Consider the following 12,259-nt stretch of genomic DNA (forward strand, 5'->3'; position numbering starts at 1 on the left):
TTCTTTATTGGGACCAGCCAAAAAGTGACAAATGATCAAATCACAAGCTTTTGAATTTTGTAGATCCTCCATTAAACTAGATCAGCCATTTTCAACCTTTTTCAGTTCACGGAACACTGATAAGGCACTAAAGTTGTCAAGGCACACTACTAGTTTTTAATTACATTATTATGTTACAATTAATTTAATTAATATAACTAAGGGCACAATCCTAACCAGGTCTACTCAGAAGTAAGTCCTATTTTGTTCAATGGGGCTTACTCTCAGGAAGGTGTGGTTAGGATTGCAGCCTTAGATCACTGACAATGATCACAACCTTGACCATGAAAGAAACATGACAATGAAAGAAATTCCCAAGAAGCTTGGAGAGCAAGGTGTATGCCATTTCTGGAAAGGTTTTGAAGCAGGTCTGTTCAAACTGTTATCAATTGATATGCTCTGATATGCCAGGATGTGTTGGCAAAGAGAGATGAGACTGAGCATACTGGATGGACAGTGAGGAGATGTGGCTGAAACAAGTGCAGGATTCACTGGGGTGGGAAGGAGGAAGAGAGAAAGAAAATGAATGGGAAGCAACTAGTTTTGAACTTTGGAAGGTGGGGATGAGGGAGGTGTTGGGAGTGGCAGTCAGAGGGGTTAACTGCAATTATGATGGGGGGATGTGTGTGCAGGAGGGGAGGACGTGAGTGTGTGGGGGGGAGAAAAACATCACTTGCCTGCTCATTTATTCAAGAAAGAGTGTGACCAACCAAGCCTCTGCACGTCTACTCAGAAGTAAACCCCATTATAGTCAATGGGGCTTACTCCTAAGTAAGTGTGGATAGGATTGTGGCCCAGCACCCTTCCTGCCAAAGCCTTGCCAGGGGAGGCAACACAGGGAGGGTCACTTTGGGGCATTGCAGACAAGGAAAAGGATCTCTCCAGGATCCTTGTCAGCCAGATGCTTCTGGCACCTACCTGCTTCCACCTTCAGGCTCGCTTTCACTCCCTCCTCACTCTCACCGCTCACCCTCACTCCCTCCACGTTCCCGCCCACCAGGAGCTCTTCCAGGTTTCTCTAGCTGCCTGGCTGGCTGCCCAATCAGTGCATGGGGCAGGCACCAGCAACAGCAGGAGAGTCCAAGCCCCTTTCAAACTGCCCCTTTTTCTCCTGCTGCCGCGCGAGGCTCTGAGCAGTTGCTTCTCCCACAAGAGCAGCAGTTGCTGCTGCTGCCTGACTCCTTGGTCCCACAGCACACCTGAGGCAGCCTCACAGCACACTAGTGTGCCACGGCACAGCGGTTGAAAACCGCTGAACTAGATGGAGGGCAAAAGGGGGGGAGCATTAACAGTAGTGGTATTATCAATTTCACAACTATCTGAAGTTTGTAAATCAAAAGATGGAGTTGAGAAGGTTTTTTTACAACTGCAATCAGACCCTGAAGGGTATCAGACTGTCCCAACACACACACACAGACACACACACACGCCTACACACACATGCCTACACACACACACGCCTACTTAGACAAACTGAACAAAAAAACCATATCTGTAGATTGTTGTACAATGGGGGAAGGTGAAGAAAGACAATCACTTCTCACCAGTAATTTCTGTAGCCTGGACAGCATTGCACTCTCAATTTCCGAATGGGTTTTTTGCTCTTTGCTATTGCTGTAAGTGACAATCAACCATTTTATACAAACAGCTAGAAGACGTCTCCTCCACAAGGGCAATTTCTCTTCAGAGCTCTCCAGGACTCTTGATACTGCATCGGCAATTGCCCACCTGCAAATTTGAAAACAGCAATAATGCTGCAAATGTGTGTTAATTTCAACCATCTCCCCTAAGCCTTTAACTATAAGCTGCTGGGAAAGAAAATGCTTAATAACATTTCCTTGAGCCAAAATGTCAGCCGTGCCAGAGATTATATAAAGCAGTGTCTTGATTATATAAAGCAGAAAGCACTAAGAATATTCCACCTACAGAACTTATATCCACTGTTAAGTCTAGTCAATGATTATGATTAATCATGCCAGTGAAGGCTGCAGAAGCTTTTTGGATCTATAATCAGGTAATTGGCACTAGAATCAAGAATACCCTAGACTAGAGCAGCAGTTCTCAAACTGTAGGTCCGTGGCCCACCATTTTTTACTATGTTTGGGGTAATAAATGTCCACAAGGTTTCCGATATTTCTCACATGCCAGAATGATTCCCTTTCCCAAGGAAACACAAAAAGCCTTTTTGACATGCAGCCTCGTCTTGGACAGTCTCTTTCCCTGCTTCATAACTAGCTGGAGCACCTAGAAGAAATCACATGGGAGCAAAATCTATTTGATATTTTCTAACTTTTTTTCCCCTTTCCTTTCCTTAAAAGGATGGAATATTTTATTCAGTGTCTGAGGAACTATTCTTTGAGAGTCAATATACTATAAATGTCTTAACAGAACACAAGTTTTGAAAAAAAAAATACTTTCATTTTCTTAATAGTGTATTGTAATTATGATAATGTTTAGAGGGCTGTCCCACTGGACAAACTGCAGACTTAGAAATTAGGTCGTCTTACTGTTCTTGACTTCCTTCTGCCTCAAGAGTTATTGGTAACTTTTCTGCAAGATTCATGAATGCCTCCGTTTCTGAAGGTGGCAGTAATTTAGAAAGAACTTGACACTCCTTGGTGAATGGCTGGGATGCACCTGTATCCAGAACTACTTTCAGCAGATCTGACCATAAAGCGTCTCTCAAGACAGAAACCACAGCTGAAGAGACTGCAGGAAAGAACAATACAGAACAATTAACAGAAGTGGTCTGACATGAGGAAATGGGCACTGGGAGCCATATTTACAGTTTTATGTAGACCAAAATCTTTCAAATAACTTATCACACACCCTCTTTATGCAAAAGTAAAATGAGGAGCCAAGACAGACAACACAGAACCTGATCAAATTCACATTCTGGGAAACAATAACACACAACATTCACACCAGTTTACTCCAAACACATCCTGGTTAAGAATTCCTTGTGTAATCTGCATCTCCACTGCCTTATTTCTAAATAAATATAGGCCAGCAGTTTTCAGACTCTCACAGAGAGTTTGCACTGCTGTAAGTTCTTGTGGGGACGGGGGGCAGTGACACGATCCCCAGGATTACGACGCTAATAGGGCTGCAGGGACTGGGATGTACTCACCAGTCCCTGCAGCAGCCTTCCTGGGGTGCGGAGAGCCCTGCGCAAGCGTCTGCAGGGCTCCTCAGCCTGCAGAAAGTGAAAGTGGAGCGATCACGCTCTGTCTCCACAAAACTGGAAGTGGCGTGCAATTGCTCCACTTTCACTTTCTAAAGGCTGGGGAGCCCTGCAGATACTTGTGCAGGGCTCCCTACAACCCCAGGATGCTGCTGCAGGGACTGGTGAGTGCATCGCAGTCCCTGTAGCCCTGTTAGCAAGGCAATCCTGAAGACTATGTTGCTGCCTCCTCCCTGCCCCCGCCCCTTAAGGGGGCAGAGCCCAGGGCCTTCAGGCTGGGGTATCGCAACGCCCCAGTTTGAAAACTACTGATACAGGCCAACCATAAACATAAAAGCATAGTTGGTACTATACACATTAATTCATTCTGCTCAGAAGTAAGCCTGAATGCGTTTAATGGAGCTTACTCCTAGTGGATCACAGTCATAACTTTTTGAGTGGGGGAGGAGATTACCCTGCAACCACTAGGAAATACTACCAAATTTGGCATCTGTTGGCTCTTTACCTGGTGCCTCACCTAAAATTAATCCAGTTTTGCTACTATAAAGATTCCCATGCTACTCTTTACTTCTGCCATCTGCCTAACCATGTGTTCTGTTTAGTTCTGGAGACAGATAAGACTAGCTACTATATTTTAAATTTTTAAAAGAATAGGTGACCAGCCATTTTCATTTCTTGGTACCTAGTCCCCAATGCAAACTGAAATTTTGCAGGTCTCACACCTTACAGAGGCTAATCTAATTAAGTCTCCTGCACTTTCATCTTAAAACTGTAATAAGCTGCAGACTTTGGACCTTTTCCATCATGCCCACATTTCCTTTCATCCTTCTTTTGTTTTGTTTGACAACCAGCCTGAAGCCAACCAACCACTTTGGTTTTTGGATTTTATACCACTATCTGTGATTTAATGCCTTATTCCACCAAGATGATAATTGTAGGTGTCACTAGGTATCTTGAATTATTACCATGAGTCATGTCAAGCAATTATCTAACAATGGAAAACAAGTGGGTAGATGATAAGCCTACTATGCACTTGTTAACTTTTAGGGCTGATTAATGCCAAAAATGTTTGTTGCACAATAATTTGCAATTATCATAAAACAGATTATACGACATGGCTTGCATGGCAGAGGTACTTTCCAGAATCTCAACAGGAGATAAAGGTTTTTCATTTGGTACTACCACTTCAAGTAGCTACAGGAAAACAACTAGAGAACAAATAGTGGTGCTACAGAGGAAACAGAGACAGGCAGGTCTCAGGAAGCAAGGAATCAACTAAAATTGGATAAACATTGGATAAAAATTGGATAAACATTGTATCCACCACAGTCACAACATCACTGTTTCAAATTAATTGCTCATACTCTTATGTATTGGCATAAAGTAGCTATAATGCGTACAGAACTGATCAAATGGAAATCGTTCAGTAAGTTGGCCATTTTTACCTTTTGATGGGTGTGTGAAGCCATGGTGGTCTCCACACTTCAAATAAGTATTGACAAGTGGCAGGAAAAGGTTCATGTTCTTCTTCAGGAGCTTGCCAGTACCCTGCTTCAGACACCAGAGTTCAAACTGCAGCAGGTGAGTTCGACAATATTGAATCAACAAAGCTACAATGGAAAGGGATGCTTCTGTTGCATGATGAAGGCAGAAAAGCTGCACATCAATTCCAACTGCTTGGGCAAAGACAGACTCTTTTTGTATGGCATGAATGAAGACCTTTTCAAGCTCCTCTGTGGCTGCTGTAGTTAAAAGCAGTCCCATCCCTCGAATGTGTTCTCTTGAAAGAAAAAGATCTCCATTCAGGGACCCTCTTTGGTTGCTCTCTGTGAGAAGCTGCACCAGCATCTTTCCATAAATGCTCAGGTATGCTTCTTTTCCAGATTTCTTAGTAGCCAGGCTTGCCTTAGGTAGCTGCAGCATAGCCAGTGTGACTTCTCTGAGCTGTTGCACATCCATGTACATGTACAGTTCTTGCAGAGCTTTGAGCTGAAGGGACCTCAGGGAATGTATCTTGCAGCCTTCTTTTCTCCTGGAGTATAGTTCTTCCAAGACGCTCTTGGTGACAGCTTCAAAATATCTGGAGAGTACATCTAGTTGGCTCCGGTCTTGCACCAGTGGGCAACACATCTTCAGAAGTTCAAGAATGCCAAGGCTAAGATGAGCAGAGAGCCGTTTCACTGTAACAGGACTTAAATTGTGATGAGGAAGAGAACACTGTTCCACAGCCAGGAACCAATTCTCCAACGTAGGGTGTTTGAAGATCAATGGAAACAAATTTTCCATTATCTGCCACAGAGATGGTAAAAATAAGACATCACCCAATGAAGAATGGTTTTTGAACCTATCATTATTTACTTTCAGCCACCATACATATTCACTACATCCCTTGAAGCTACAGATTATTTTAACACTGAATTCGTTTATCTGTGAAAACAAAAGACTGAGGATACAGAAGCATAGGTAATGACTACACTACGACTGACCTCTTTCCAATCTAGCTGTGATACAGAACAGATTGAACAGCTCACTGTTGAAAGCAACTTTGGATGAAAGAGACATCCATCTTTAATTGTGACCATCTTAAAAATCCAATCCAAAATAAATATGAGGGGGAAAATCACATTCTTATTGCAGTTCCTGTAAGGCATTTCATTTTACTTAGGATATATAATTTAAACAGAAAATTATCAAATATTGTTTGAGCCTGCAACAATTTATAAAATTCCACCCACCCAGGACCAGAACAACAACTAGGATAACATTTAAACACAGTACCAAAGATAAATGTTAATACCATGTTGTTTGCAGTCTCTGCTGCCACCAATGACTCCTCATCCATAAAAGGATCAGATTCAGTTTGGTCATTTTTCAGTTCTTGCTGACTGCGTAATTCTATGTCATCACCTTTGTGCAATAGGCTTTTCAGCAGGTCCATGAAGAGGGTGAGAAGAGAGGGACCAGAATTTTTGCTCAACTGTTGGAAAAATATACATATATTGAGATTAACAAAAGCCTGGAGAAAGAAATTGAGTAAAGACACTATAGCCCAACTCAAACAATCCAACAACATTTTGGACTGTGAACAAGCCAACGTGTCTACACACACTATCTTCCTCCATTTACCTACTTCCTTCAGACGCCCAATTGAATACAAAGTTTTCAACAGCCCAAGCCTATGCCTGTGTACTCAGAAATAATTTTTATTAAGTTCAATTAGACTTACTCCCAGGGAAGTGTATATAGAATTGTTTCTAAAAGTACAATCCTATGCATTTTTACTTGAAACTAAGCCCCATTTTGTTCAAGACTGCTTATCCCCAGGAAAGTGCATATAGGATTGCAGCATCAGTCACAGTTTCATGTGATATCTAAACAAGGAAATTGTGGTTTAAGTTATCCAAACAAACCAGAATATCAAACCCTAGTCTGTGGGATCATTAACTATAATGGATATATACAGCAAAGGTGTATGGCTCCATGTGTCATGTGTCTGGCTCCATGAATCATCCAGGAACATTGGTACAGGAGCAGCCAAACCTCTTAGCTGCACATCACAGTGGCAAACACATGTTAATAAATGATGCATTGACTGCCATTTTAGTTGTTTTGTTTCTGTCATTGTTTCATGCTTTTCTTGTCAGGAGCGAAGGTTAAAAATTGTTTCATTTTCTCTTAGTGTGATGCTGGTAAGGATTCAAACTACGAGGTTCCCTCCAAAACCATTCAAGTTGAAAAAGTGTGGGAAGGGAAATGTGGTTTGAAATTCCCTCCCAAATGGACAAACTAAAAGAGGGAGGTGCTAAGCAGAGCCTCTCAGATTGTACAAAGGCAAGCTCCCAGTCATTCAGCGTAGGGAGTTGGAGCTAAGAAAGCTAGCTAAAATCTCCGAGCTGTATCACTGCAGAACCACACTCTTGAACACTGAGAGAAAGACGGCTACTGAAACACCTTTTGTTAACGCACACAGTTTCATTTGACGAACTATGCTGTCTCTACTTCTATCCTGCCCTAAGTCTGAGCAGAGCACTGGTTAACAGACAGCAAACCAGACTCAAGTTGAGAACCCAGAAGGGAGCGCTCCTAATCTCTCAAGGCCTGGTAGAGAGTGAGGATCTGGCAAGCTAGACTGATGGTAATGGAAAACTACCAGACGGGTTGGCATCTAGAGATCCTGTGACAGGAATCCAGGAGAACACCATACCAATGATTCTACTTTACTCCAACTGTTTAACCCCAACAGTTTTAACTGGATTTAACTGTAAGATTGCATTGCTCGACACAGGGGTCTGAGGGGGGGCGTGGGGAGGGTGAGGAAGAGGCACAAGGGAGACACTTCGAGGGCAGCCAGGTGAGTGGAGAGCGGGAGGCGGGACCAGGATCCAGTACTTATGCCGGATCCTAACCCCATTCCTGGGCAGCCTTGGCTGCTCTGATTTGTGCTACCCCTTGAGGTGGTGCAGATTTGAGCAGCCCAGCTGGGGCTGCTGCCACTTTACCTGGAGTAAGAGGAAGCGATTTCCCTTGCCCCAGGTTCAGCTACTTTCAGCCCCAATCCTGCCTTGGATGCAAGGCATCACTGGCTTGCCTGCTCCAGAGCAGGTTAGAATTGGGCTGAAAGAATTATATCCAAGGACTTCAAAGTTGTTCAGAAAAGGATAAAGAAAACAACATTTCTTACACTGCTGAAATTCTCCACTGTGGTTTTTAGGTAAAGAAGGACTTGTTTTGAAGCTAACAAGAGCTGCTGAGACTGCAGCTGGGAAACAGCTTCACTCAGCTTCTCTTTAGCAGCTTCTTCCAACAGAAAGGAAACACCTTTCTCATACATATTCTTCAACAAGGAGGAAAATGAGGAATTCGGTGACCAGAATTCAACAGTACACTCATTTCGGTCATGCTGGAGCTGTTTGAAACACATTTCATGTAATGAGAAACAGAAAGAAAACATTATTAGAGATGCATACGGATAAACATCTTTTGATCTATGACTAAGTTATGGAACTAAGGGTGCAATCCTAACCCCTTATATCAGTGCCTTCCAGATGTCAGTGCTGGAAAGCACTGACATAAGTGGTTAGGATTGCGCCCTAATTCGGACTGAAAAGATAACACAGCATAAAATCAAATGGTTGCATTCCAACCTCAGAACCCACTGACTTCTCCTTCAATCTTTTAATTTGACCTGCTTTCATCAGTTTAAAAAAGGGATGCCTACACCTATGATTAAGTACTCCAAATAATTTCATTAAAACATTTTTACCACAAGCATGTGGCAGGATTCCAACAGTGCAGTAACAGTTTTTGTCATTTTATCATCCACCAACCCTTGCCAACAGATCAGATAAGATGCAAATGTCTGACAGTGGCCATAAGCTATTACGGAGTCTGTATGACAAGACTGTTGTAGCTGCTGTCATGAGGCAGAACAGATGCAATAATATTACACTTACTGCAGTGAACACTTCCTTGTAGGGTGGATTCCTTGTGGGGTGAATTGTGGGGTGCTCACAAATACATATTAATAAGCCATTTCTGCCCAATGTTGCATACACACAACAGGGACCAAATGTACACCTGTGAGCCAGGTTAAAAGCATATGTACCTCTCATTATTAGAGACTTTTAAACAGCTGTTGAAAATTATGCTGTTGAGAGTTTAAAAAATAAATACATACGTGATTAGCTGTATGGTACTGCACTGGAAAAAAGCATTGATAAAAATATCTTGTTGAACAATTTTACAGTATTGAAGAGTTTGGTTTAGAAAAGTTAACTAAGTTGCAAAAGGTGGCTTCCGCCTATCTGCTTTTTCCTACCACAAGTATAAAGTTCATGGACCTATCTTAGAACTGAGTCATTCTGAGCAGTCCCATCTGGCACTAAGGCTCTTCATATGACACAGTTCCAAGGAGCTGCCACTGCTTGGTGATCAAAACAACATGGGAGTTGTCCAATGTCACCAGAAGATGCAGGCAAGACAGAAAACCCAAAAACTATAACCAAACCAGTGTTTCTCAAACTGTGGGTTGGGACCCACTAGGTGGGTCACAAGCCAATTTCAGGTGGGTCTCCATTCATTTCAATATTTTATTTTTAATATATTAGACTTTCCCCAAAAGCAGTCACATACCATGCAGACATGGTATGTGACTGCATTTGGGGAAATGTTACTGACTTGCACTTTTAACAAGCTACTATGTATATTCTTTTAACAATGATAGTAAATGGGACTTACTCCTGGGTAAGTGCGGATAGGATTGTTAACAATTATCCTACTTCCGGTCCTGACTTCCGGTCATGACATCACTTCCAATGGGTCCTGACAGATTCTCATTCTAAAAAGTGGGTCCCAGTGCTAAATGTGTGAGAACCACTGCAGTACACAATACACTTCGGATATGTGTGACACCAGATTATAAAATTCAGCATCCAGTACTTTCTGCTCGCTTACCAACATTTCCTTAGCTTGCTGTGGTATCCAAAGACTGTAGTAATGATTGAACTGGCAGAATTGTGGATAGCTAGACATAGCTGAAGATTGCAATTCTTTATCATGGAGCTGAAACATCAGACAAAGAGCTAGCGGGTCTCTTTGGGAGTGCAGGAGGTCAGTGAAAACAGCAACTAGATACTCTACTATGCTTTCTCCTGTAATGTAACGTGAAAGTTATGACTTAACATGAAATAGTCAAAACTGAGTACAGTAAGCAACTCACTTAAAGTTGTTGACAGATTCTTGGAAAATGCAACTTTAAGCGAAATGACTTATAATGAAACCAATTATTCCCGTAGGCTGTTATATGTAAACAACAGTTAAGTTCCTACAGCATATTTTTGGTCACAAAAACATCACTGAACTTCTAAAGACCCCAAATATTTCTAATATTAAACATTGAAATAAATGTGAGTTTTCCAGGCCTGAGAAAACACATGCAGACACGGGAAGAACCTGCACACTCTGTACAAACAGTGTCCTCAGCTAGGAATAATTTTTTTCCCCTCAACAAGTTTAAAATGAAATGACTTATAATGGAACTACTTTAAGTAAAGACTTACTGTCCATAGAATATGTACATCACATTTCCTCACTAGGATGAGAATGGTTTTCTATCTGAATAAATTCCACTGCACTTCTGACAGGAACAGCAAGTCAGAAGTATGTAACTAAATTGAGTGAACAATTCCTGTTAGACCACATATTATGACTCTTGAAACACCCACAGTCCTGAGCAATTCCAGAACTAGTGAATGTTTTTTGCTTTATAACTATGAAGAGAAAGGAAGCTAACCCATAGCCTTATTGCACAGATCTACACTCTAGATATTTTCACACAGTTGCTGCACTGCTCCTAACTACACTGAATTATTACTCAAGCTTTCCGTGGAGGGAGGGTGGGTAGCAAAGGATCTGAGTAGGTTTATGAACATCATGATGCTAGGACATGCAAGTCCCCTGGGAACTTGATTACTCATCCTGTGTAGAAACCAAGTGATGGGCTGAAAAAAGTCCTGTGAGAAACTTACTTCTAGCTTCCTTTTTCCCCACAATTGGCCTTGTCAGACCTCTACATGACATTAATTTCAACATGCCAAATAGTGGCTAAAGCATAAGTACAAACTTCCTTGATGCTTAAAAAAAACCCCAAAGCTACTGATTAAAAACACGCATAGTTATTAAGAAGTTTGTAAACAAACCAAAGTCAATAGGAGTTCTGCACTAAAGCTGCTACAATAACAACAACAATCCATAAATAAAGTTCAAACAGGAACTCAGAAGGAAACTTTGCAGATACAATGAAGAATTCAAATAAATATAGGAAGACAGTACCTCTTGCATTTTCATCAGCCTCAAGTAGCAATTTATTTCTGACTTCTAAAGCAGCTGGGACTACAGCACTAAATGGAAAAGTGCTCACAATCATGTCTTCATTTAGAGCAGATCCAATTTCTTCATCTAAGCCTTCACTTCCTTCCATGAGGACATCAATCATATCCAGAGCATCTAGTATTAAAAGGGGGGGGGGGAAGCTTAGTTAATGATATGGCATTTCTAGATCTCAAATAAGAAGGGAACCCAAAGTAAAGATAGCGGAACAATTTCAAATATTAACACTGTAAAAAAACATCAAGGAAACATCAAGGAAAGAAACAGAAAGCGGTAGTTATACAGATGCATCCTTAACCATACATCTGAAGTGTGCAGAAGAATCCTGCAAAGTACTTAATATACAATGATAAGCTTTGTTTGCAGTGTTTTATACTAACAGGGCATGCAGTGTTTTATACTAACAAGCTGTGGGGAACACATCATTGGGTGCCCTTTGGCACACTGCCACATTACACTGCCATTGTTAACTGCCATTACACTGCCAGTGGTTTGGTGCAACGTCCAAAATGATAAAACCATAGTTAGAGCCCTTCCCTCTGCTTCCAGAGTTTGTTGCACCATAGATGGCTGTGAACTTTTGGACTCAGGACACAGAGTGTGAAGAGGACAGAAACAAATTCTCTAGAGATGCAGTTCTAAACCACAGTTTGCCCACAGTATGTTTGGAAGCTCAAACCATGAACTCAGTTTAATCTATGGCTGATAAGAACTTTCACTCTTTGTATAAAAGTTGCTTATTAAAGGGATTCACTGCCACCCACGCATTAATGAGACACTGAGAATGGAGGCCTAAGGGCTAAACAAGCTGCACCAGCACTGTTCACTGAAACAAGAATAGACAAGCATATAGTACATACCACTAAAATTACAGAGGTCAAATTATGTTAGAAACAAAGTATACATGGTAAAAATGCTAGAAGAACATCTCACAACCTGAAGACCAACTTGTGAAAAGCAAACAGCTGTGCCTCTGCACCCATAGAGGTTCTGTTCCCAGATAATCAAACCCATGGATAATCAAATCAGTGGGTCAGGGCATGCTAACCCTCTGCTGTGCTCCAGTCACGTTCACAGGGCCTTCTGAAGGCCTTCTGTGCATGGCCTTCCTGGCCATCAAAAGTTCAAAAATTGGCACTTCTGGAAGTC

The 12,259-nt window shown here is 41.8% G+C and overlaps 1 protein-coding gene across 1 annotated transcript in view; it reads right to left on the minus strand.

Annotated features, from left to right (window-relative positions):
- Positions 1-12,259, minus strand: part of URB1 (URB1 ribosome biogenesis homolog) — a 72,514-nt gene that overhangs the window by 25,028 nt on the left and 35,227 nt on the right. The window contains exons 18-24 of the mRNA XM_066619827.1: positions 11,054-11,227; positions 9,677-9,873; positions 7,905-8,129; positions 6,021-6,200; positions 4,669-5,512; positions 2,547-2,748; positions 1,584-1,767 (exon numbers count right to left, since the gene is read on the minus strand). Of these exons, the coding sequence (XP_066475924.1) occupies positions 1,584-1,767; positions 2,547-2,748; positions 4,669-5,512; positions 6,021-6,200; positions 7,905-8,129; positions 9,677-9,873; positions 11,054-11,227 (2,006 nt within the window). The remainder of the gene's footprint in view (positions 1-1,583; positions 1,768-2,546; positions 2,749-4,668; positions 5,513-6,020; positions 6,201-7,904; positions 8,130-9,676; positions 9,874-11,053; positions 11,228-12,259) is intronic.

The sequence above is a fragment of the Tiliqua scincoides genome, chromosome 3 (genome assembly GCF_035046505.1).
Source record: "Tiliqua scincoides isolate rTilSci1 chromosome 3, rTilSci1.hap2, whole genome shotgun sequence".
NCBI lineage: Eukaryota > Metazoa > Chordata > Lepidosauria > Squamata > Scincidae > Tiliqua > Tiliqua scincoides.